Below are 23474 nucleotides of genomic sequence, written 5' to 3' on the forward strand. Positions count from 1 at the left end.
ACCACGAGAAAGAAGAAATAAAACAAAACAACAAAAGAAAAGGAGAGCAAATAGTATGCTTGCATCTATATTCAGACTGCATAGTTCTTTCTCTAGATGTGGATGGCATTTTCCATCATGAGTCTTTTGGAATTGTCTTAGATTCTTGCATTGCTGAGAAGAGCCAAGTCTATCAAAGTCATCCTATAATGTGGCTGTTACTGTATACAGCATTCTCCTGGTTCTGCTCACTTCACTCAGCATCAGTCCGTACAAGTCTTTCCAGTTTTTTTCTGAAATCTGCCTGCCCATCATTTCTTACAGCACAATAGTATTCCATTACATTCATATACCACAACTTGGTCAGCCATTCCCCAATTGATGGGCATCCCGTCAAGTTCCAATTCTTTGCCACCACAGAAAGAGCTGCTATAAATATTTTTGTACATGTGGGTCCTTTTCCCGTTTTTATGACCTCACTGGGATACAGACCTAGAAGTGCTATTACTGGGTCAAAGTTAGTACTATTTTAATTAGCTATTGAAGGACCCTTCAGTGCTTGAAGAGAGAAAAGGAAGGGGTTGAGGTTGGCCTTCACAGATCAATGAGGTGGGGGCTAGGAAAAAAACATTGGTGAAGAGGTGAGCTTTTGTAAAACTTAATAATATAAAATATGTGGACTTCTCCGCATCAGAATTTGGGGAAAGATTAGTCTGATGAAATATGGGTGATTGTATTCCTTCTCTCAGATGATTCTTCTGCTTTAAAGACACTGCTTTACAAATATCTCAGGAAAAATAACAAAAAAAAATCCCGTGTTCTCCAACTATGCAAAAATTTCACATATGCATTGTATTGGTTTCTTTGTTCAGAACTGTGATTTCAACAGGAGCTCCCCATGGAAATGCCCTCTACCAAAGTAGATGGCAACTCTCCTTACGATTTGTCATCTCACAAGGCTGCCTAGAGGAACAGATATTTAGGCAAAACAGTTAAAAAACTATCTGATTTTCTTAGGTTCTTCATAATGACCCAGTCTGCTAAATATGTTTACAAATGTATAACCTTTCTAACATTTGCTATCTCTGTGATCTGTAAAATGGGAATAATAATGCTTGCTGCTATCGTGGAGTTGGGGGGGAAAGACTTTGTAAATTATGAAGCATTATAGAATTATAAAGTTTTATGGTTAATTTGTATAATGCAAGTGAATTAATCAGGCCCCTGAAAAGACAAATGCAACAAAGAGTTTAGCAGAAAATGCATTTTGCTCTCAGTTAATCAACATTTATGAAGTGCCTATCTATCTTGTGCTAGGTTCTGTGTAAGTATACCTATGTAGGCATAAAGAATGATTCCCAAACCAGGGAGATAAATCCTTTGTTTAGAAAGACTAAGCACCTACAAATGAGGTAAAAAAAAATAATTCTCAAACCTTCCTTACCTTGGTATTTTTTTACTTGAGAGTGATTTTATTTAAAAAAATTATGAATATTATGTGAAATGTGACTTACAGCTAATCTTTTATCTTCTTGATACTCAAATGGGATAATAAATTTGATCAACTGAGATGAGATAACAAATATAATGAGAAAATGCTTTGCAAACTTAAAAGTACCATATAAATCCATTATTATCATTATTACCCTAGACTGTAAATTTACATTTTAGAGTAGGAAGAGCTATGTCCAGCTGTCCCTAGCGGGGATGCATTTTGGCATTTCAGGAAGGTACCAACTGTATTCATTTGGTATGAACTGCTTGACAGTATTGAAAAAAGTTCACTTCTTCCTTGGAAAAGCTTGCTGATTAGTTGGGAAATTGTCTTTCATTGTTCTTCAGAAAAGACGGTAAGTTATGTTGATCATTCCTGTTTCTCATTTCAGCTGCACGAGTTACAGGATCGGAATGCAGAGTGTCTGGGAATGCTACACGAATCCCAAGAAGAAGTGAAGGAACTCCGTAGTAGAACTAGCCCTGCAGCACATTTATACGGCCCCCAACAGTGTGGAGCATTTTCTGCGGTAAGGAAACCAGAGTGCTGTACAGAATATTAAAGGAAATTTTGGTTTCTTCAAACTGTATACACTGCAAGCTGTAATACCATCCATTCAGTCAGTCAGTCAGCAGTCAATCAATGAACATTTTTTTAAGCACCTACTACATACCAGGCACTGTGCTAAAACCTGAGAATATAAATACAACTAGAAAGACAGCCTTTGCCCTCCAGGAGCTTACAATCGAATGAGCAAAGACAGCCAATAAAAAGAAGCAACAGGAAGGAGGGTGGGATGGGCGGGGATGGACACAAGTATCCAACAAGGGGTTGTAGAAGAGGAAGTCCAGAGTGCAGCCTGGAGAGGAAGGAGACATGACTGGCCTGGGTGCCATCTTTACATGGAGGTTCTTGGAGGAGCCATCCAGTGAAAGGGAGCGTGTCTCTTCCATTATGCACACTTCCATGATTGGCGTGAGGCTTCAGGTTGTAGAGCTGAGACATGATGGAGGAAGTGTGCAGCCTGGAGAGAAGGAAACTTTTTCCTACAAGTAGGCAGTTGCTTTAATGTTTATTTGAGGTAGATGGAATTCTGGGATTGGAATGCTTATATATTTATATGAGGAAAGGTGCAGAGCCGATTTGGTTTCCCTTCTCGTATGTGTCGTTCATCGTTTTGTCTGCCCCCTGCCTCGCCATCTTGGAGCTCCTCTGAAGCACATGCCCTGGGATTTTTCCTCAGGGGATTTCAGCTTTTTGAGTAAATCATGAGCTGGGGTCATCTGCTGAGGAGAAGGGGTGGGAGGAGTAAGGAGAAATGGTGTTTCCTGGAACGAGGAGGATCACATGTGACCGCATGCCTCTCAGGAGGAGACTTGCATCAGCTCTTGAAGCAGACCATTCCTCATCTAAACAACTGTTTTCCTTTTGGCTGAAATCAACCTCTCCACAACCTGTGCGGTTCCTAATGTTGTCCTGCATAAACCAAGTAAAATGAGGGTAACTCCTGTTCTGTGTGGTTGTCCTTCATCATCCTCCACCCCCAAGTCCTCTCTGGATGGAGCATTCCTACACCAGGCAGAAGCCCCTCACTGTCCTGGTTGCTTTCCTTCGTACAAATCCCAGTCTGGCCATGTCCCTTTTAAAGGCTTGCAGCCAGAACTGAAGAAAACACTCCAGATGGGATCTGACAGAGCTGAGGACAGCAGGAACGCTCCCACCTCCCTCATTCAGGACACTGTGTTTCTAGCTATTGATGTAGCCTAAGCACATGGAAGCCCTGTAGCCACCATTCCATACCGTTGACCCGTATTGTGTTTCTGGTCTGTGAAAACCTCAGTCTTTTTCATAGGAATTGTCATTCATCCACTACTCTCCTTGTTTTGTATTTGTGCATTTGTGTTTTTAATCCAGTTATATAAGTTTAATAAGTATTAATGTAAATTAGGCCCCTGTTTTTAGTCTATTAAGACCATTTTAGGATCCTGATTCTGTCATCTAGCTTGCTAGCTACCCATCTCAGCTATGTGTCATCTAAGTCTAATAATTGTCGAAAAGAACAGAGCCTTGTGGGACTCTAGCAGGTACGTCTCTCCAGATTAGTACTAACTGAGGTATTCAGCCAGTTCCAGAGGCACCTGACTCTGCCATCCTGCAGCCCATATTTCTCTGTCTTGTCCAAGGTTATATGGAGACTTTGTCATATGCCTTCCTAAAGGCATACTATAGTCCTAGTAGTCATCGACCAGTCAAGCTACCCCCCAAAAAAGGACGTGCTATCTTAAAGCATGCTTAAATAGTACCCCCCAAATTGTTTAAATTGAAGGGAATAGAATTCAGATGGCACTTTTAGATAGCCATGCCAGTTTTACTTGATTCTTGTGGAACCTCACACACAAAACTCCATGTCCCGTGTCTCTGCCTTTGCCCTGACAGGCCCCAGCATCCAAAACGCTCTTGTTCCTCACCTCTCTCTTGCAATCACTGCTTTCCTTCAAAACCACATGAAGTTTTTCTGGATCCACACAGTAGCTGGTGCCCTCCCTCCCCAGAGGGTTCACAAGCCATCTCTTCATCCCTAAGGTTTTCTAACATTTTTCCAAGAGTTCAAGTCAAGATCATTAACTGAAGGACCAGCCTTCTTTCTTTGAGGATCAGGTTATCCTCGGCCCATTTCCAGTCCTGTAGCGCCTTTCTCTTTTTAGACAGTTTTTCAAAGATTACAAACAGGAGCTGTGAATTGGTCCAACTGTTCGGTAGAGCAAGTGGGAACTCTTTCCAGAAAGTCACTAACCTCTGCATCCTCTTTGACTCTACTTTTACCACTGCTAGAGATCAAAGAAGACGGAAAAGGTCCCATGTGTATAAAAATATTTATAGCAGCGCTTTCTGGTAACAACTGGAAATTAAGGGAGGGAAGGATAGGGTGCCCGTCAATTGGAGAATGGCTGAACGAGTTGTGTTAGTATCAGAAAAAACTTGGGAAAACTTTTGTGAACTGGTGCAGAGTGAAGTGAGCAGAACCAGATCAGTTTTTACATTAACAACATTTCAAAGACAAACAACTTTGAAAGAAAGACTTAGGGACTCTGATCAATTCAGTGACCATTCAGTACCAACACTGAAGCATCCCACTCACCTCCTGACAGAGAAGTGATGGATTCAGAGTGCAGATTGAGACATGCTTTTTGGACACTTGGATCTTTCTGGACGTTTTTTGTACATGCCTTTCAGAAATCCCCCAGCAGCCACATTAATGTCTTTAAACTAATTCTCCTTTTGTTCCTAGTCGGAATCATTTACATTTGTGTCACCAGAATTTTATTCTTGAGAGCATTCCATCCCTCTTCCCCTGATTTGCCTTATGGAGTATTAGGATATAGTATCCTTCTTATCCTTTCATAAAACTCTTTTGAAAGGCACTTGTGATCTTATAAGCATCATTAAAATGGGCAGTGACCTGGGCACCTTCCCAAATCCAGGATGCATGTGGGATCGTACCTGAGCTTCCTTCTCCTTATGTACCCCTAGCTCTGAGCCGGATGGTCACTTCCTTCCAAGGTTCTGTCATTTCCACTTTGGAAGCCAATTCTTTATTTATTAGCAATTGTGGGGGTGGAAGGGAAGAAGGGAAAAGAGAGCTGTAGCAGATGTCTAGATATTTCAAGTGTCCTACCACTACTCTGTCATGCCTGTTAACTAGTTTGTGGCCTTCCAGATCTTATCGCCATGATATCTTTACCATTTACCATTTTTATTTCTTCCTCCAGGTGTGATCCACCATATTCATTCCCATCTGATTTGTGAGTTGTGAGGAGGAAATCTCACTGCCACTTTGTCTGGTCTCTTCCTTGTAGATGCGGCGTATGTTGACATTGCCAGGACCCTGTCATGAGTCGCGTCTCAGTAAATTCTGATGACGTTTCTGAGCTCAAACATTACTCCGTTTATCTCTGTCCGTATGTCTTTGTGCATCGGTGTAGAGGCATCAGAGCTCTTGATTGTTTTTACTGGCCCTCTTCTGCCTTTTTGTTTTGTTTTAACCAAACATTCCTAAATCCAAACTGTTTTGTTCAGGAATCTCTAGCGGCTGAAATTGAGGGAACCATGCGTAAAGAACTCAGTTTGGATGAGTCGTCTTCTCTCTGCAGACAAAAGTAAGTCCGATGTGTAGTCACCTCTGTGACCAAAACACCAGAATAAAGGGGAAAAAATCTGTTTCTGGGGAGTTTCTCAGCTGTGGCCCGAAGTGACAGGTATTTGTGAGGCTGAGTTACAAAATCAGTCTGCAGTTTATGCCTTTCTTTGGTAGCTTTCCTTTTTTATAGTTTTCCTCAACTTCCTTATTCTGAAATTTATGAATATTTTGAACCAGTAAACGTGTCCTCTTTTGCGGCATTGTGAAACTTGAGAGACTACCCCACTTTAGATAGCTTCGTGTTTAATTAAATAAACATAATTGAGTGTGTTCTGAAGTCTTCCTTTTCCATTAATTCTAGTTTTAATTCTAGCAGCTGCTTGGCTCACAATCTGTCTTGACCACAGTCACATCCAAAGAAGTGTAAAATTGGGGCAACTTTTCTTTTTTTTCCCAAAAAGATTTCTGGCTTTTCCTTTGCAAGTTGCCAGGTTGAGAAAGACTTCTTCACCTGTGTCCTTCCCACTCTTCAGCTAGAGGCAGATGCCATTTATTTTCCTCTTTAACAGGGAACAGCAGAAGCGAGTATTCGACACCGTCAGGGTGGCTAATGACGCGCGCTGCCGTTCAGCCTCATTTCCTGCCCTGCTTCCGATTCCGGGCTCCAACCGTTCAAGCGTCATAATGACAGCAAAGCTGTTCCAGTCTGGGGTTCAGCCTCTGGAGAGCAGGACACACCCGAACCCTAGGAGCAGCATGGATGATCTATCCAAGTAAGGAGTTTAGTTGGTGCTTTGGTTTCTGTATTTCTTGTGGCATTTGCCACATTCAGGAATTCAGAACTGTCCCAGGAGCGGTTTCATAGAAATAGACAGATTTCCACGATCATTTCAAAACCATCACTGCGTTTGTTCGTATAATTTTAATAAAGTAATTTTCTTTTTAATGTCCTAATGTATCCGTAGAAGATTATGGCCCAATAGTTCATGCTTTATTTGTTGACTACACACTGATAAAACTTATCAGCCAGTGGAACTAGATTATAGAGGTCTGCACTCCTAATTTTGTGTATTTGAGAGGCAGCATGACATAGGAGATGGGAAACCAGCTTTGGAGTCCAGAAGACCTAGGTTCAGGTTCAGCTTATGACAGTACTGGTTGTGGGACCCATAGCAGGGTAACCCCCCTTTGCCCCAGGCAAAATCTTTAAGATTCTAAATTGTAGAACAGAGCCTACTCTCCTTTGGTAAGAGGAGTTCCTTTAGAGGCAGCTAGGTGGCGCAGTGGATAGAGCACCTGCCCTGGAGTCAGGAAAACCTGAGTTCAAATATGGCCTCAGACACTAGACACTAGCTGTGTGACCCTGGGCAAGTCACTTAACTCTGATTGACTCACCAACAAAAAAAAAAGAGGAGTTCTCTTTGGGGGCAATTCCCTATATCGTTTAAACTACAGATTCCATCCCAAACCTAGGGAGGTGAAGAGAAGGTATGTTACGCAATTGGAGATATAAATGTGATTAAAGATATTCATCTTTCTCAGGGGCACAGTGGATAGAGTGCTAGCCCTGGAATTAGGAAAACATGCATTTCAGTCTAGGCTTAGACTCTTATTATTTGTGTGATGTTTGACAAGTCACTCATCCTCTGTTTGCCTCAGTTTTCTCATCATCTATAAAATGGGGAAAATAACAGCCCTTACCTTGGAGAGTTGTTGTGAGAATCAATTGAGATAATAACTGTAAAGTGCTTAGCATAGGGCGTCATATGTACCATAGAAATTCTAACTAATCATCAGCTACTATTAGCTAAAGAAGTGCTATCTTATATACACAGAATTGTTTAAAGTTATATAGAAGGTGGTGCACTTCTTTCTTTTTAACAAATTTATAGCTTTAAAAAAATAGCAAGTCTTAGATTCCTCAGTTTATCTCCTTCCACAGCCTACACTGTAGAAATGAGAAATACAAAACCTGCTCACTGCAGTCCTACAAATCTAATCTTCACAGAATCCGGTAATGCAGGTGAAAGCACTTTATAATTACAGGCATCCAGTGTTGCCACTAGTGGTAGTATTGTTATTTCCCACAGGGACTCCCAGAATATGAGGCCGCCAGGAACCCCTGGAGACAGTGACTTAGCGACAGCCTTGCATCGCCTTTGTCTGCGTCGGCAGAACTACTTAAGTGAGAAACAGTTCTTTGCCGAGGAATGGGAACGTAAGATGCATGTGTTGACTGACGAGAAAGAAGAGGCCAGTGGCTGCAGCACCCCCACGGGGAGCTTTGCCTCTCTCTGCACCAACCAGTCTGAGGTCATAGACCTCAGTTCCAGTACCAGCTGCATTCGGGCTTTTATGCCAGAGAAGCTGCAGATTGTCAAACCCCTTGAAGGTGAGCAGTCTGTGATGGAAGAAGAAACTTTACTGAGCTCTGTGTTTCTGATTGTTTTCTTCTCCCTGAAAAAGAGCCCTTGAGTCAAGCCCCTACTTGAGACTTGTTGAAGATCAGTTCTCCTGTTCTGATTGTATTTAAAGAATATATGTGGATGGAAGCAAATATTCTGTTTTTATCCTTTGCTAAGGTGTTCTTAATTTATTTTCATTGATGGTTTTTGGTTTTATATCACCTTCATTTTTTTAATATATCCTTTCCTCCTTCCCTAGCCAGAGATCCATCCCTTGTAACAAAGAAGAAACAAAAGTGGGGGAGGGAAACGTTCTACAAAATTAGCCAACACATCAACAAAATCTGACATGTGTAGCATTATATCCTCTTAGTCTCCCATGTCTACAAAGAAGCATGGAGGTGCATTTTCTCATTCTCCTACTGGGCCAGACTTCATTGCCAGTCTGACAGCATTCAGGTTTTTGTTTGTTTAGGGGAAAAGTTCTTTGCATTTACCTTATTGTGGTCATTGCATATGTTGTATTTGTTTCTGCTTGCTTCACTTCCCCTGAATTCATATGTCTCACCATGCTTCTCTGAATTCTTAATAGTCATCATTTCTTATGGCACATTACTATTCTGTTGTGTTCATGTACTAGAATTTGTTGAATTATTCTTCAAAATCAGCATTCACTTTGTTTCCAGTTCTTTGCCACTACAAAAAGTGCTTCTGTGAATATTTTAGTTTATACAGGACCTTTCTTTCTCTTCACCTCCTTTGCCTAGTATTGTGAACTGTGACTCAGAGGTTATGTACATAGTTTTACGTATTTGTGTTAGTTCCCCATCTATCTTGGATATCAGTCCCATATTTTTTTCCCCAGTCGAGTGCGTCTCTTCTTAAGCCAAGTTGCATTCGTTTATACATGCTAAAGCTTTTCAATTTCATTAACCAAAGTTACCTGTTTTATCTTTTGTTATTGCCTCTGTCCCTTGTTTGATAAAGTCTCTCCCCTAGCCATAGCTATCAGAAGTACCTAAATTGGTCCTCTTCCAGTTTGTGTGTGCGTCCTTTTCTATACATTTGTATCCTCTTTGAATTTATTGTGGTAGATTATTTAAGTTGTTGCTCTAAACCAATTTCTGCCAAGTTCCCAGAAATTCTCATCAAGAAGGAAGTTTGGGGGAGAAGATAATGAGCTCAGTTTTGAGCATGTTGAATTCAGGATAGAGCCATGGGGTATATAGCAATACTTAGTGAATGTGGCCAGGATGAAGATTCAGCAAAGATGACCTCTGCCTCTATCCTTGAAATGGTTTAAATTCTTTGTTTTTGTTTTTGTTTTTTAAATATGTACTGTAATGTTCTTAACATTATGTTATGTTGCCAAACTATTGGAGAACTCCACAAGTTCATAGGAAAGTATACTTGTCATTCAGAATTAATTAATTTCAAATTTTTGTAGTATAGACACTATTCTGAAATCTCTCTGCGCTATTGATATAAAAGGGATTCCTTCATTCAGTGAAAAAGTAGATAACCCAATAGATAAGTCCGTTCCAATTCTGATTCTGTTTTGCCTGTATATGATCAATGCTAGTGGTGTTTAGAACGGAATGAAATTAGATGGTGCCAGAGTTCTTAGAATTATACTTCACAATTGGATATTGAGATAAGAATGTGGAGGATGTATTCTCCCCCATTGAACCCTCAGATACCCAGATCGGAGATGTACTGACTGGTTTTTGGCTTATAAGTACAGAGACATAATTAAAGACCAGGAATTCTAGACCCATATTCCCCACCCCTAGTTTGCCCACACTTTCCTTCAATGAGTTGACTTTCATACACTTAAGAGGTTTTTTTTTTTGGCCTACATCATCTTCAGATTTCAAAAGCTGATTGTGCAGATGGACTGCTAAACCATTCTCATCACTCTCTCATAGTTCTGTTTTGCTTTTAAGAATTTTATGATACTTAACACTAAATAGTTTATTTTATTATTCCATATTTGTTTGGTTTTACTACCAGCTTCTCTTCCAAGGTAAAATATGTTGACGTTCCTAAAAGCTTCCCTTTTCCCGCTCAGGATCTCAGACTCTACATCATTGGCAGCAACTTGCACAACCAAACCTGGGGACCATTCTTGACCCACGGCCAGGGGTCATTACGAAAGGCTTTACTTTATTGACAGAAGATGCTATTTATCACCTTTCTGATTTAGAAGAAGATGAGGACGAGGGCATAACATTTCAGGTTCAGCAATCATTTCAGGAGGAAGGGAAATCTTCTGTGTCTAAGCCAGTACCCAGCATCTTCCTACCACCTCTTACTTCAGCAAGTGTGCCACTTACAGGTAACACAGAGCTTTGGGTTGAATATAATTATTCTTAGAAGGCCTAAGCCATCAGCCTTCATTGCAGAGTGCTTGACTTTCTGGGTGCTTAACTAATTTGCTTTGTCAGAATTCCACTAAGTACTGATAGATCTGTTTAGATATGAAATGATGCAAGCCATAGAGTTGGTAATTTGTCCAGTGGAGCTATTGTTTTTAGAGACTATTATGTTCCAATATGAGTTTTATGTTTATTGATCTGTAATCTCTTGTAAAAGACAAAAAGAAAATCTTCATCTAAGATTTAAAGTACAGAGTGGGGAATAGAAATTTCTAAGACAACTATGTTCACACTTCAGCTACCTGATAAAATAAGACTAATCTAGCTTTGATTTCAAGTTAAAAATTGTTACATGATATGGCAGTATACTGTCCAGTTAGTACTGTGACCCATACATAAAACTTTGGGTATATGAAGTTTCTGTAGTCTTTTGGCATGTAAACATAAAAGACATAAGCCATTAAGGGAGAAAATGAAAGTAACTTTGTACTCTTTGTGTAACTAAAGCAGTATATTTTGGTTTCCTGTTTGGTGCCCTAATCTGCATTTTTGCCTGTGTTACAGCCTCCAATCCGGGAAAATGTCTATCGTCCACAAACTCCACATTTACCTTTACCACTTGTAGGATATTACACCCCTCCGATATCACTCAGGTTACCCCAAGGTAAGAGTATTCTCAATAATCTGTGATGTTTTCTTTTTTCACTAAGGGATTACATTCTGTGTCTTAGAGACCCCTGGTTCACAAATTCAGAAGTAGCTGAAAAAGAACTCAGCACAATTCTAGCCAGCTCTTCAGTGTTTAATAGTGTACTTTATATTCCTTTTTGATTTACAGGACACTATGAGTAAGCTAGAGTATATCTGTCCCACAAGCAGACCTCTGATAACCCTAGAGTCCCCCAGGTCTTCCTAGCTGTTTGATAATTTCCTCACTACTTTCACCAAAGGTTTCAATCCACCGAATTTTGATTGTTTTCTAAGGAAGGAAAGTCTGTTTTCCTTTTACTGTTGTCACCTTTCTACTCCTTTTTAATTCTTCTTATTTTTCAACATCTCTGGCTTCTAACTCTTGACAGTTTCTGTGAATGAATGCTGTTGTCAAGATGGAACATCACCTTTTCCTATTCTCTTTTGTTCATTGATTTATGCTTAATATCTGATGGATCCTAATTTAATCATTGCCAACTTTTCCTTCCATTGAAGAGGTGGGGGGGGGAGAAGATATGGGGCATATATACCCAGGTATATTATCAAAAGGGGAATATCAAAAGTTTTTGTTTTGTTTTAAAGGTAGTATCAACTAGCAAATTGCCATACTGAAGAGAGAAGTTGCTTTTGATTTTGGCTTTATCTTTGGTTTATTTATAAAATGTTCTAAGGTGCTTAAAGGGACTTCTAAATATTGAATATTAGTGAATATTATGCTTATCTGTGAGGCTTAGAAACATTTATGATTTGTGTAAATAGTCCAAAATGATCTTAATTATTCAGCAGGTAAAGCTTTTGCTTTGGAAACTTCCATATTCATGCCAGATTTTGGGTAACTGCTCTGTCAGTTTATTTCTAAAAGATCCCCATATGAAAGCTCTTGATCAGAATTATGCAAAGTCCTAAGTGTACTTTGCACTTCAAAGACACTGTTATTCCCCACAGCTGTCCAGTGTATCTATTCCTGTGCTAATCTTGATTTCTAATCTGAAATTTTTATGTGGAATAACAGTATGCTATTTTAAGTTCAGTTGAGAATTTACCTTTTAAAATTCCAATAAACTGTCAAAGAAAAATCCTTTTCTTTCCTGATATCCTTTCTGAGCTTCACATTGATCCAAGATGGAGTCTTACTAAGATTCTTATGCCTTTGGTCAAGAACAAGCAGAGAAACAAAAGCTTTAGATAGCATGAGTATTTGAAAAACATACACACACACACACACACGCACGTATTGCATCTAACATTTTTCTAGCCAGTAAGTATTGGAAAAAAGAAAGAAGGATTGTAATGACTGGTAAGTTTATTGCTTTTTTTTCTCATTACTTTCCTTTTGACTATTGTCTAGAGACCAAAGGTTGAGCTTAATTCCCTCCACTATTGTGGGGATCAGAGTTCTAAGGTCAGAGCTGAAAAATACATCCATAGAGGGATACTTAAGCTGCCTTTGAGTGGTATAGTATAAGGATATATATAAACTTGGGTTCTGTATTTCTGGGAGGAAATCACACTCTAACAAAGTTGTTAGTATAATGTCACTTCAGCATTACCAAGTAGGCCATTAAAAATAGACACATTTGGGGCAGCTAGGTGGCACAGTGGATAGAGTACCGGCCCTGGAGTCAGGAGGACCTGAGTTCAAATGTGGCATCAGATACTGCCTCCTACTAGCTGTGTGACCCTGGGCAAGTCACTTAACCGCATTGCCTAGCCAAAAAAAAAAAGGAGAAGAAGAAGAAGAAATTTCATCTTGGTTTCAGCCTCATCTTCCAGCCTGTTGATATTTTTGGATTCTGATTCTGTCATCTATAGGTTGGCTGTTCCTAAGTTATAGATCATCAGTAAACTTGATAAGTATGCCATGCCTTTATCCAAGTGAATTGATAAAAATATTAAAAATACAGAATCCCTTAGAGACAATGTTTAGAGCACCTTTGGCCCCAGCCATTCAATTAAGTTCAGTCCTATACATGACGATACTTTAATCTATTTCACATCTCTTCTCCCCAAAGCATAGTGTGAGATTGCCTCCCTCCCCAAAAAAGAGTCATTATCTTCTTTAATGCAACAGAGGGAACAGAAGAAAGGCCAGAAGAAGTCACAAAAAAGCAGGACATCTTTGAAAGTTACATGTTGAATTAATTTGGAAATCCTTTTTTCTGTTCTGTTTATATAGAAGTGCTGATTTTATTTGGTATTTAAGTCCAGATTTTTTAAACCTGTTTAAAAATGAAATAAAACCTGGTTTTATTTCTTTTTGAGCTTAAATATTGAACTGAACTTAAAATTTTAACTGAAAGAACTCAAATATTAAGAAACCATACAGTATGTGTAATATTCTTACATTGACATATATAACATTTGTATACAGTACTAGACTTTAAAATATATCAATACCTACTTATATTCCTTTGTAATTAGAGTCATGGGAAAAGGATTGTCTAGCAGGTCTTTTAGAGCTTAAAGTATTAGTGTGATTATTTTTATAAGTACATATTTTTGCACTTAAAAGATATGCTTTAAGTGAGATGCACCTGTAAAAAAGTTTTATGCAAACTGTTGACAGTAATTGTAATGATTATGCTACCAATCATCTGTTTTGTTTTTAGCTCCAACTTCCCATCATTATCCTGTGGAAGTACTGGTAGCAGTACGCCTAGTACAGCGATGAACTCCCCTGCCCTGACCTACAGGCTCAGCATTGGGGAGTCTGTCAGCAGCCGACGAGACTATACCACCACCTGCAGCAGTACCAGGGGTCTGGCCAAACTTCTGCAAGAAAGAGGCATCTCTGCTAAAGTATACCATAGCTCTATTTCAGAGAACCCTCTCATCCTACGAGCCACTAGAGTCCCAGCCATTCCCTCCACCCCACCAAATACTCCATACCATTCGCCTTGTCCGTCTCCTTTGCCTTTTGAACCCCGAGCGTATCTCTCTGAAAACTTTCTTGCCTCTCGACCCGCTGAAACATTCCTGCAGGAGGTGTATAGCTTGAGGCCTTCCAAGAACCCTCCAGATATTGGCCAGTTGAAGATGAACCTGGTGGACAGACTAAAGAGACTTGGAATAGCCAGGGTCATCCAGCCCCCTGAGATGAAGGAAAACGGAAAAAGGCAAGGGACAGAAATTGGCCTGCGAAGACCAGACTCTGCTGCCTTCTTAAATGCAAGTAGCAATCTATTGGGTGGACTCAGGAGGAACCAGAGTCTTCCAGTCATGCTGGGTGGCTTTGGAGCCCCAGTGTGCACATCTTCCCCTAAAATGGCTATCTTGAAAGAAGACTGAATTTGCATATGAAGGATAAACTTGTAGTGATCAGAGTAGTCTAATCTGAAGGAGAAGGAAAGTTGCAGAAGGTTGTGGATGTGAGAAAGACAAAGAATAATAATGAAGATGAGTGTGGTGAAAAGGTCCAGGGTACCAGCATTTATAACTGAGAAATGTGTAAGCAGAAGGAATGGATACAGGTATTAGAAAGGAAGAGACAGAGAGCACTCCTGGAGCCTCAGGCTTTCTTAACTTGAACCAAAAAAAAAGCAAAGCAAAAGTAAAATTCTTTAATAGTAGAGCATATCCGAAATACGTTGTGGACTTGTATTGTCATCCCTTTCTGGCTGAGAATCCCAAGCCGGGAGAAGTCTTTTTATAGAGGCAGAGAATGAAAGCAACTCCCATTGTCATTTGGAAATCCATTCTTTTTCCCCCCCCCAGGCTGGTGCCTAAGCCAGGATTAAAGTGATGAGTCCAGGCTGTTATTTAGCTGCAGTGAGAAATTTTATACATTTTCCCCATTTGCTATTTAGTTATAAGCATGTCCATCACCTGCTATTTTCACAGTTGAAACAAAAAAACTAGGAATTTTACCTTTTTGTCGGATCAGAAGAAGCCCGTGTTCCTTTCTGCCTCACGTCCAACAAGCAAATAGGAGAATTACACTGAGCACAAGCACTATTCAAATTCCTTTTGTATTTGCAGCCACCTCTACAGTGTTTTAACATTTTTGTATTTTTGTACTATGCAAAAAACCAATGCTCTTAGGGATTTCTTTATTATTTTCTTTTTCTACTTTAGCAAGTTTAGTGAATTGGAGCCAATGAAATCTATTACCAGAATTTCCTTTTGGAGGAGTGCAATGGTCAAGACATATGGACATAATTATGTGTGTCTCAGGTCTCTGTGGAGGCTGGGAATAGTATAGAGAAGAAGTGCAATCTATTGGAATTGGGGGATGTTGTATTTTTTTTTTAAATAAAAGTTTGTTGCAGCTTTGGAAAGGAATCTTTCCAGAGTGGGCCATGCATATTTTTTAATGGAAGAATACCTGTATTTGCACAAAGAAATTCTCAGGCACATTGAATTGTTAGAAACTGAAAAAAATACCCAGGTGCTTACTGTGGGGTTGTATTTTGATTTTATTCAATCTAAATGAAAAGTATAACACAAAATAAAGACCAAACAGGGGGTTGTTCTGCTGTGTCTGCTTGGTGAATCTGTCCTATTCTCTAAGAATAAGCTTTTTAAAGGGTAGATCAAATGAAACCTGCTGAGGCAGGTTGCCTTTACTCTTCCAAATGGGTTCCCTTTATAACTGTTGGCATCAGCAAACCCTTTGGTATTAGGTTTCACATACCAAAATGAAATGCAAAGTTGTGACAGTAAGAAACAGATCGATTTTTCCCAGGCCCACTGAATGACTTCTGTACCTCCAGACATTACAGTAGCATCATTTGAATAGGACAGTTTGAAAATAAATGGAACCACCCAAGAGACATGATTGATAAAAATGATGAACAGAAATGACTTTTTGCCCTTCTTTTTGTCTCCAGATGGGAAAAGCACAAATATCTTTGGTGCTGATTTGCATGGATCTTACCATTTTGCCTCTTTTACAGTGGTTAATTTTGTTGACGACCATGATTTAGTGGAAACAGGGCTTCTGTGGATGAACTAGAGTAATAATGCTATTCAATTAGCCTGATTATGAGCAGCAGAAGCTTCACCCCTTTGGCTGCCAGAAGCTTCTTCCCAACTTTTGAGGAGCTGTGGACTCAGCCATGAGTGTAGAAACCTCAGATGGCATATAGGTCAGGGGAAAAAAAATCAACTAACACTTGTACATTGTCAGTCATAAATTTTCAATCATTTTAGTATTTTTGTGGCATATTTTGGTACAACTTCAAATTTTCTAAATGATACTTAAAAATGAGGACAACTCTCTTCCTTCCATCTTGTGCCTAAAGAAGTGCAGTCACATGTTCAAAGAGGAATCCCAAACGTGGGCATAAATAAACTGATGGAAGCATGTCCCCTAACTGTGAAGGATGCTTAAAAAAAAAACAACCTAGTTGCTCATGTTACAGGAAAAAAAAAACAACCCCCAAACCCTCTATTTTTTAAAAGGGCATTTGAATGTGTTTTAGTTAAGGTAACTATGTGGGCTTCCTGCTTTCTTCATAGTCAGATTTTTTTTTCTTTTCCTTCAAATGAACCAGATTTCAAATGTGTCCTTTTGCTAGGATATTTGTGGTTTCTGAGAGGCAGCAAGAAATGAAGCAACAGCAGAATAGAGCAGCATGGGAGCCAGAAAACCACGCAAGGTGTCAAATGTCAGGTTTCTGTAGTCTATTATATAAATATCTATACGTTAAGCTAGATTTTGAAGTGTTCTCTATTAAGGAAATTTTAATTATACCTACCTCTCCTCCCTCCCAAATTGGCCCTTTATTGATCTCTAGGTAGTAGTTAACAATTAACTTAATTAGCAGCCAAGTAGCAAAGGTTTGGTTGAAGACAGACTGAGCCAAATGTCGGCATTCAGCCAGAGGGTCAAATACCAAGTCCGTGTTGGTCGTTAAGAAGTGGGTCTGTGTAAGAAATCAGGTGGAAAAATTGCAAAAGCTAGTCAAATGTTAACGTGGTACACACAGTCTGAGAGTCTGCACTGCATCAGGATTTTGTCATTGAGTTTTCAGTGGCGAGAAAGCCTCCACTTTCCCATCATGCTGCTGTTACCATTCAGATATTTTTTGCTGTCTTCACCATTTCCATGTTGGATTTGAAGACCAGTGTCAAAAACCAAATTTCTCTTTCTTTCTAGCCTTCAAGGAAGTTTTCTGTGTCTATACCTTTCGAGTAAAAGTAGTTCCTGTTAGCTAACAGGCTAACTACCTAAACTCAAAATAAAAAGTGGCCTCTCCTAACTTTAAAGCTTCTGGAGAAAAGTTAATGACAATTTTGGAGTAGCACAAGCACCTGGTTTAACTGCTGCTCATTCCAACCCAAATCTGGCACTGAGGTGCAAAATCTGAGAGAGGAAACACATTAGAAGAGGCTTACCAAGAGCTGACTCCCTGTAATCTGTATTTGATACAATATTAAAGTATTATTGGTTCTGACAGATGAAAGTATGCATGCATTCTCTGGGCCTGGTCTTAAAGTCTGATTGTCTCTCCTTGGATGTCAAACGTATACATGTACTCCCCGTGTCTAGCACAGCAGTGAAATGCACTTGTGTATGCAGGAGTGACTGCGGCTGAGAGTGTAGCCCACCAGGGGAGGCTGCTGGCTAGCAGTGTCTGATGTTTGGGAATGCGAGCTTGTGTCAGACAGCTTTGTGCACTTGACTTTACTTATGGCATGTAAAAAAAGATAATAAACAACTTCTTTTTTAAGATCACTTGTTCGCCTCTGGCTTTGTCTCTAATCTTTGTCTTTTCTTTCTGTTTGTAATTGGGTTGGACACTAAAAGTGTTTTCCCCTACTTCTGTTTGTTGCACTCACCCCTTGTACCCTCACATAAGCTACCAGGTTTGGGGGGGAAATGGTCAAGCAGAAAACCTTTGGATTAATGAGTTCTGCTGCCCCTGCCAACAGTGAGTCCCTGGATGATGTTGAACAGATCATTCGATTTCTGTGCCTCTGTGAACTAGAAGCCTATAAACTGGTATTAACATTTTCTACCCACATAGTAAAACTTTTTGTTAAATAATATATGCTATTTATATATTATTAATATAATTAATTAATGTAATTAATAGCTTATTATTATGTAATAATATATAAGTAATAATAAAATGAAAGGCCTTGGGAGAGAAGAAGGTACTTCACACATTCAAGGTATTTGTAAGTGTATTTCAGTGAAAATGCCTGTATTTGGGCCAAAATTTGGGTCTCAGTGAAATATTTCATGTCACAGTTGGGTCTCATCATCTTTAGTGTAGTCTTGAAATTTCGTTTGGAGTTGGGCAGGATAGGAGGAAAAAGGTCTCATCAGCCTGTGCCCCCGTATGTTCTTAGTGGTAATGACAGTAATTTTATCACTTAGGTAAATTTGCCTCATTTTTTAAATTGAAGTTAGCCCTCAGTGTGGCCATTTGTTTTAAGCCATTAGTATAGAAAGTAAATAAAAGTGAATTTTAGTTGCAGGGGTATGCCCTACTTGAATTTTGTATTCTGCATCTTGTGTCAGGGGTCATTCCAACGTAACATACATTGACATAAAGGCACAGAGTCTGTTTTATGTATCTTTTGCATTGAACAGTCCTAAACAAGGTCATGTACAGAAGATGAAGAGCAATGAATGGGTAAAGAATCAAGTATGGTAGTATTTCTATTCATGAGAAAGGTGCAACCTAGTAACATGTCTTTTTAGTAGACATGTCTTCTAAAAATAGAATTTATTTTGGAGGAAGTTGAGGACTGGTTAGGTGAAGTGATGATGGAACCAAAATAATTAAAGTCACTAAAACAATAATTGTTGTTCCAGAAAATGTAGAATATGTATCTGAGCAGACAGTTAGGTTTCCATGAGGGTAAATTAAGGCTTGGCTAGTAGGGACCTACAGGGCACTCAAGAAAGGTTCCAAGTCCTAGGGATAGGCGGGATAGGGGAAACAGTGATTTTTATCAGAACCAAATCTACTAGCACCTTACATAGTGTAATACCTACCTTACAACATTGTTTTAAGAATCAAATAAGGTACTAAAAATTTTTGTAAGCCTTAGTACTATGTGAATGTTAGCTATTATCATTATTATCCTTGTTTTTGGTCTACTAAACCTCTAGCAGCCTGAACTGGGCCCATCTTTTAACTCATCCTTCTCACGGGAAGAGAGAGCATAAGTCATCTTGTAAGCTTCCCCGCCAAAGTCATTATTAGAGGGCTAAATTATATTTAGCTCCACGATTAACTGAGTAGGCCTGGTACAGTTTTGTCCTCTACTTCCAGCAGTTTCTTCCAATCCTCCTTAATCTTTCTAAATCCTTTTGTATCCATTTCTTTCCAGCATAGTGGATAGAGGGCCAGCCTTGGAGTCAGGGAGACCAGGGTTCAGGTCCTGCCTCTGATATATAGTGACAGTGAACATAGGTGAGTCATTAACTTCTAAGTGCTCCAGGTTCTAAGTACCAATGTGATTAAACTGCAATGAGTTGTAGAGCTACTTTGAAGGGAGCTTCCATCCTGGGAATTTCCTATGAAGTATTTCCAATGAAATCACAGGTCCAGAAGTCCCAAATAATAGTTTTATAAAATATGTTTATTTTAAACCCTTCTGCCTGTCCTTTCTTGCGTGCGCGCACACACACACACACACACACACACACACACACACACACACACAAATGTGCAGATACAGGAATTTTATTTAGGAAAGGTCAAGAAGAAATCATTGCTAGTGACCATGTTTTCAGAGTACTTTCTAACAACCATGAAAAAAAGGATAGGGTCACCATTTCTTGCCTGTACTGTTGCATTAGCCTGCCTAATGTCCTTTCCGTTTCTCTTTGCTCTCCTTTCCTGTCCACTCTTTGCCAAATCACCTAAAACGTAGCTCTGGCCATGTCTCTGCCCTGCTCAAAAGTCTTCAGTGGTCTCCCATTGGCCTTGGAATAAAATACGAACTCCTCAGCCTGGTGTTTAAAACTTCACAGTCTGGCTCCTATCCAGCTTCCCAGCCCTGTTTCATATTATTCCATTCACTCTGTGGTCCAGCCAGAATGGCCTTACTACATCCTCCATCTCTATGCTTCTACGTAAGCCATCCTCCTTTCCTCTGGAATGTACTCTTCCTCTTGTCCACCTCTTAGAATTCCTTCAAAGCATAGCGCAGGTGCCATCTACTCTATGAAGCCTTTCCTCATCCCCCCAAATTCTTAATGCTTCCGAAATTCCCTTGTTTAACTTTAAATAATATTGTTTTTACTTATCTGTGTATGTTTTGTATCTACCCTCAAAAAACTATAAGCTCATTGAAGTGCAGGACTTTTTCTGTGTTTGTCTCTTTGTACCCTGCACATAGCATAATGCCTTGTGTGTTTTAAGTGCTTACTAAATATTTCTTTAATTGAGTGATTTGCCTAAAGACCTATAGATAATAAGTTAACAGAAGTGGGATTTGAACCAAGAGCCTCTGACTTCTAGTGCTCATTCTTATTTTCTTAATTTTAAGTGTAATAACCATCCACAAAAATAAGGATACACTATAGATCAAGTCAGTAGGCATTTATTAAGCGCTTACTGCATGCCGGGCACCGTGGCTTAAGTGCTGGGAAATACAAAGAGAAGAAAAGCAATCTCTACCATCAAGGAGCTTATGGGAGAGACAACAGGGGAGCCACTATGTAGAAACAAGATAGATACAGGGTAAATTGGGAATCATTCAGAGGAAAGGCATTAGCATTAAGGTGGAACTTTGGCTGTGACTTGAAGCCAAGGGAAGCCAGGAGGGAGAGATGAGGAAGGAGAAAATTCCAAGCATGAAGGACAGCCAGTGAAAATGCCCATTCTAGCTAGGCAAAGAACAACAAAGAGGCCAACGTCACTGGGTCACAAAGTAGGAGAGCAAGCTGTAAAAAAACTGAGAAGGTTGGGAGAGAAGGGACAGGTTAGGAAAGACTTTGAATGCCAAACAGGATTTTATATTTGATCCTAGAAGTGATAGGGAGCCACTGGAGTTTATTGAGTAGCCAGGGTGACATGGTCAGATCTTCACTTTAGGAAGATCAGTTTGACAGATGAGTGCAGGATGGACAGGAGTGGGCAGAGAGTATATAGCAGGAAGCCCACACCTTTGCAATAGTCCAGGTCAGTGGTATCAAACTCAAATAGAAACTGGGCCCTAGGGGCTACATAGTGACTTTAAAAACCACAAATTAAGATTGTCTGTGTTGTATTATTTGTTAAACATTTCCCAATTACATTTTGATCTGGTTGTGGCAACACTCCCGAGTTTTGTGGGCCATGAGTTTAATGTGAACACACACACACGAGAATCGGGAAGAGGAATAGGTAGTACTTTTGTTACATTTGAAAATTAAGGTGAACCGAGGCACAAAGTTCCAACTAGAATCAACATATTAGGATATCAGTAACCAACACTTTGGGCCCCTAGTCAAGAACAAGACAAAAGTTTCAGCTACAAATCATTTAAATTGATGAGATTTGACCTTTTAGGTTAATCAAGTTTCTCTGGAAAGTGGGTGATGGGCAGGGTTATAGAGGTGGAGATAATTACAGGAAAAAAGCTTGAGCTTTAGGCAAATTTCTCTAAGGTGTGGGTGGTGGATAAAGTTTACAAGGGGAAGGAATGGCAAAGGGAATATTAAATCTAGCTTGATAAAGTCTTAGCAAAATAAAACAATTTTAAATTTTACACCTTGAAAATATAATACTATAATGTATTCAGCAATCGTTGAATATAAGTTGTTTCCAGCTTTTTGTTGTTACAAATAAAGCAGCTCTGAAAATTTTCAGTACAGATTTGTTGCTGCTTTTTCCTTTTCATGATGCTCTTCTCTTGTTCAGTTGTGTTCACCTCTTTGTGACCCCATTTAGGTTTTTCTTGGCAAGGATACTGGAGTGGTTTATCATTTCCTTCTCTGGTTCATTTTACAGATGAAGAAATTGAGGCAAACAGGGTTGAGTGATTTGCTCAGGGTCACACAGCTAGTAAGTGTCTGAGAGTGGACCTAAATTCAGGTCTTTCTGACTCTAGGCCCAGCACTCTGTCCATTGAGCCACTAGCTGTCTTCTTTATTCCACATGAATTGTTAAGTTTTGAAGCTCCTGACATTAAATGCTCACTCCTTATGCTTCTCGTTAAACATGGGAAGGACTGTGAGTGATGGCTGTGGTTGTGTTTATACATATGTGTGTGGAGAGTAGGACTGCTAATATTGTTTGAAAAAGTGTCAAGTTCTCTTGGTTTTGGTTTCGTTTTTATGTTTTTATGATGTTTTGTTTTATCCATCTATGAAGCTGCTTTATCGTCTCCTGTTTGTGCCTTCACTTACTGGGCAAGCTAGGCTACCATCTTGCAAAATAAACCTTTAAGTTTACCATTTGCACATATAACTGGTTATGACCTGCCATCTACTGGACAGTGATTTGAGCATGAGTGTGTCCACTGAATCATCTCTCTCAGAAACTTGCTTATGTCGATATATCCAGTTTACCAAAAGGAAGCGTTACAAGAAGCTATTGCTATGCTCTGCACTTAATAAACACTTGAAGAATGAGTGAAGGAGGGACAGGAGCCAAGATGGTGGAGTAGCAGGAGTTGGTTCAGTTGAGTTGCCTGTGATCACAGTTGCTGTGTCAAGTAAGGGGGAATATGAAGCCGGGTCTTCTGACCCCCTTGCCAGTTCTGGAGTGGACATTACCACACTCAAAGACAAAATTCTTGGATCCTTTGAAGTATGAAGAATGACACTAGAGGGCACTATGGTCAGTGCCTGACTTTCTTTTCAGAGACAGTGACCAGGATAAGTACCTCAAGGAAACATTCCCCCCACTCCCAGCTGTCCTCAACACCAGAGAAAACTTTGGAAGAATGAGCCCACGGTTCTCAGGGTCTCTCATCTGGAAGCTGGCACAGCCTTCAGCCTGTCACCTTCTCCTTCAAAGCTACCCTATCACACCACCTTTACCCAGATTTAGCTAGCCCATTCCCACTACAATGTACATTGTAGGTAACAACTTACTTCAGTAAAGTATTGCTTTGCCCGGGAGAACTTGTATTCTGATAATAGTCCAGGTCTTGAGCTAAAACAGTGTCTTTTCTATGGGAGAATTACAAATAGATAATTGGAAGTTGGTGAGGAAGGAGAAAAGCAACATGATTTACTAGAAATCACACTGGACTGGAAATCAAGGGACTTGAATTCTAGTGTCAGCTTGGCCACTCCTAACTGGTAGCCTCTTCCTTTCTCTGAGACTGTTTTCTCATTTGTAAAATGAGGTTAGATCCTCATGATTCCTTCTGTCTTTAAGTTTCTGAAATTCTAGCACCTTCTCCTGATAAATCTACCCCCAGAATGTTTATTACCCAGGGCTTACTTAAGCCCAATGCTGTCTGTGCTATTT

At 39.7% G+C, this 23474-nt stretch overlaps 1 protein-coding gene across 3 annotated transcripts in view; it reads left to right on the forward strand.

Moving 5' to 3' along the window:
• Positions 1 to 17785, forward strand: part of TRAK2 (trafficking kinesin protein 2) — a 71327-nt gene extending 53542 nt beyond the window's left edge. For all 3 annotated transcript variants that reach the window (XM_020970734.2, XM_020970725.2, XM_078147560.1), the window contains 7 exons: positions 1866 to 2003; positions 5552 to 5631; positions 6182 to 6385; positions 7703 to 8004; positions 10089 to 10355; positions 10960 to 11059; positions 13716 to 17785. In XM_020970734.2, coding sequence (XP_020826393.1) covers positions 1866 to 2003; positions 5552 to 5631; positions 6182 to 6385; positions 7703 to 8004; positions 10089 to 10355; positions 10960 to 11059; positions 13716 to 14394 — 1770 coding nt within the window. In that variant the 3' untranslated portion in view covers positions 14395 to 17785. The remainder of the gene's footprint in view (positions 1 to 1865; positions 2004 to 5551; positions 5632 to 6181; positions 6386 to 7702; positions 8005 to 10088; positions 10356 to 10959; positions 11060 to 13715) is intronic.
• Positions 17786 to 23474: the final 5689 nt, after the last annotated feature.

This window comes from Phascolarctos cinereus, unplaced genomic scaffold (genome assembly GCF_003287225.1).
Source record: "Phascolarctos cinereus isolate Bilbo 61053 unplaced genomic scaffold, phaCin_HiC Scaffold_7;HRSCAF=346, whole genome shotgun sequence".
Taxonomy (NCBI): Eukaryota; Metazoa; Chordata; class Mammalia; order Diprotodontia; family Phascolarctidae; genus Phascolarctos; species Phascolarctos cinereus.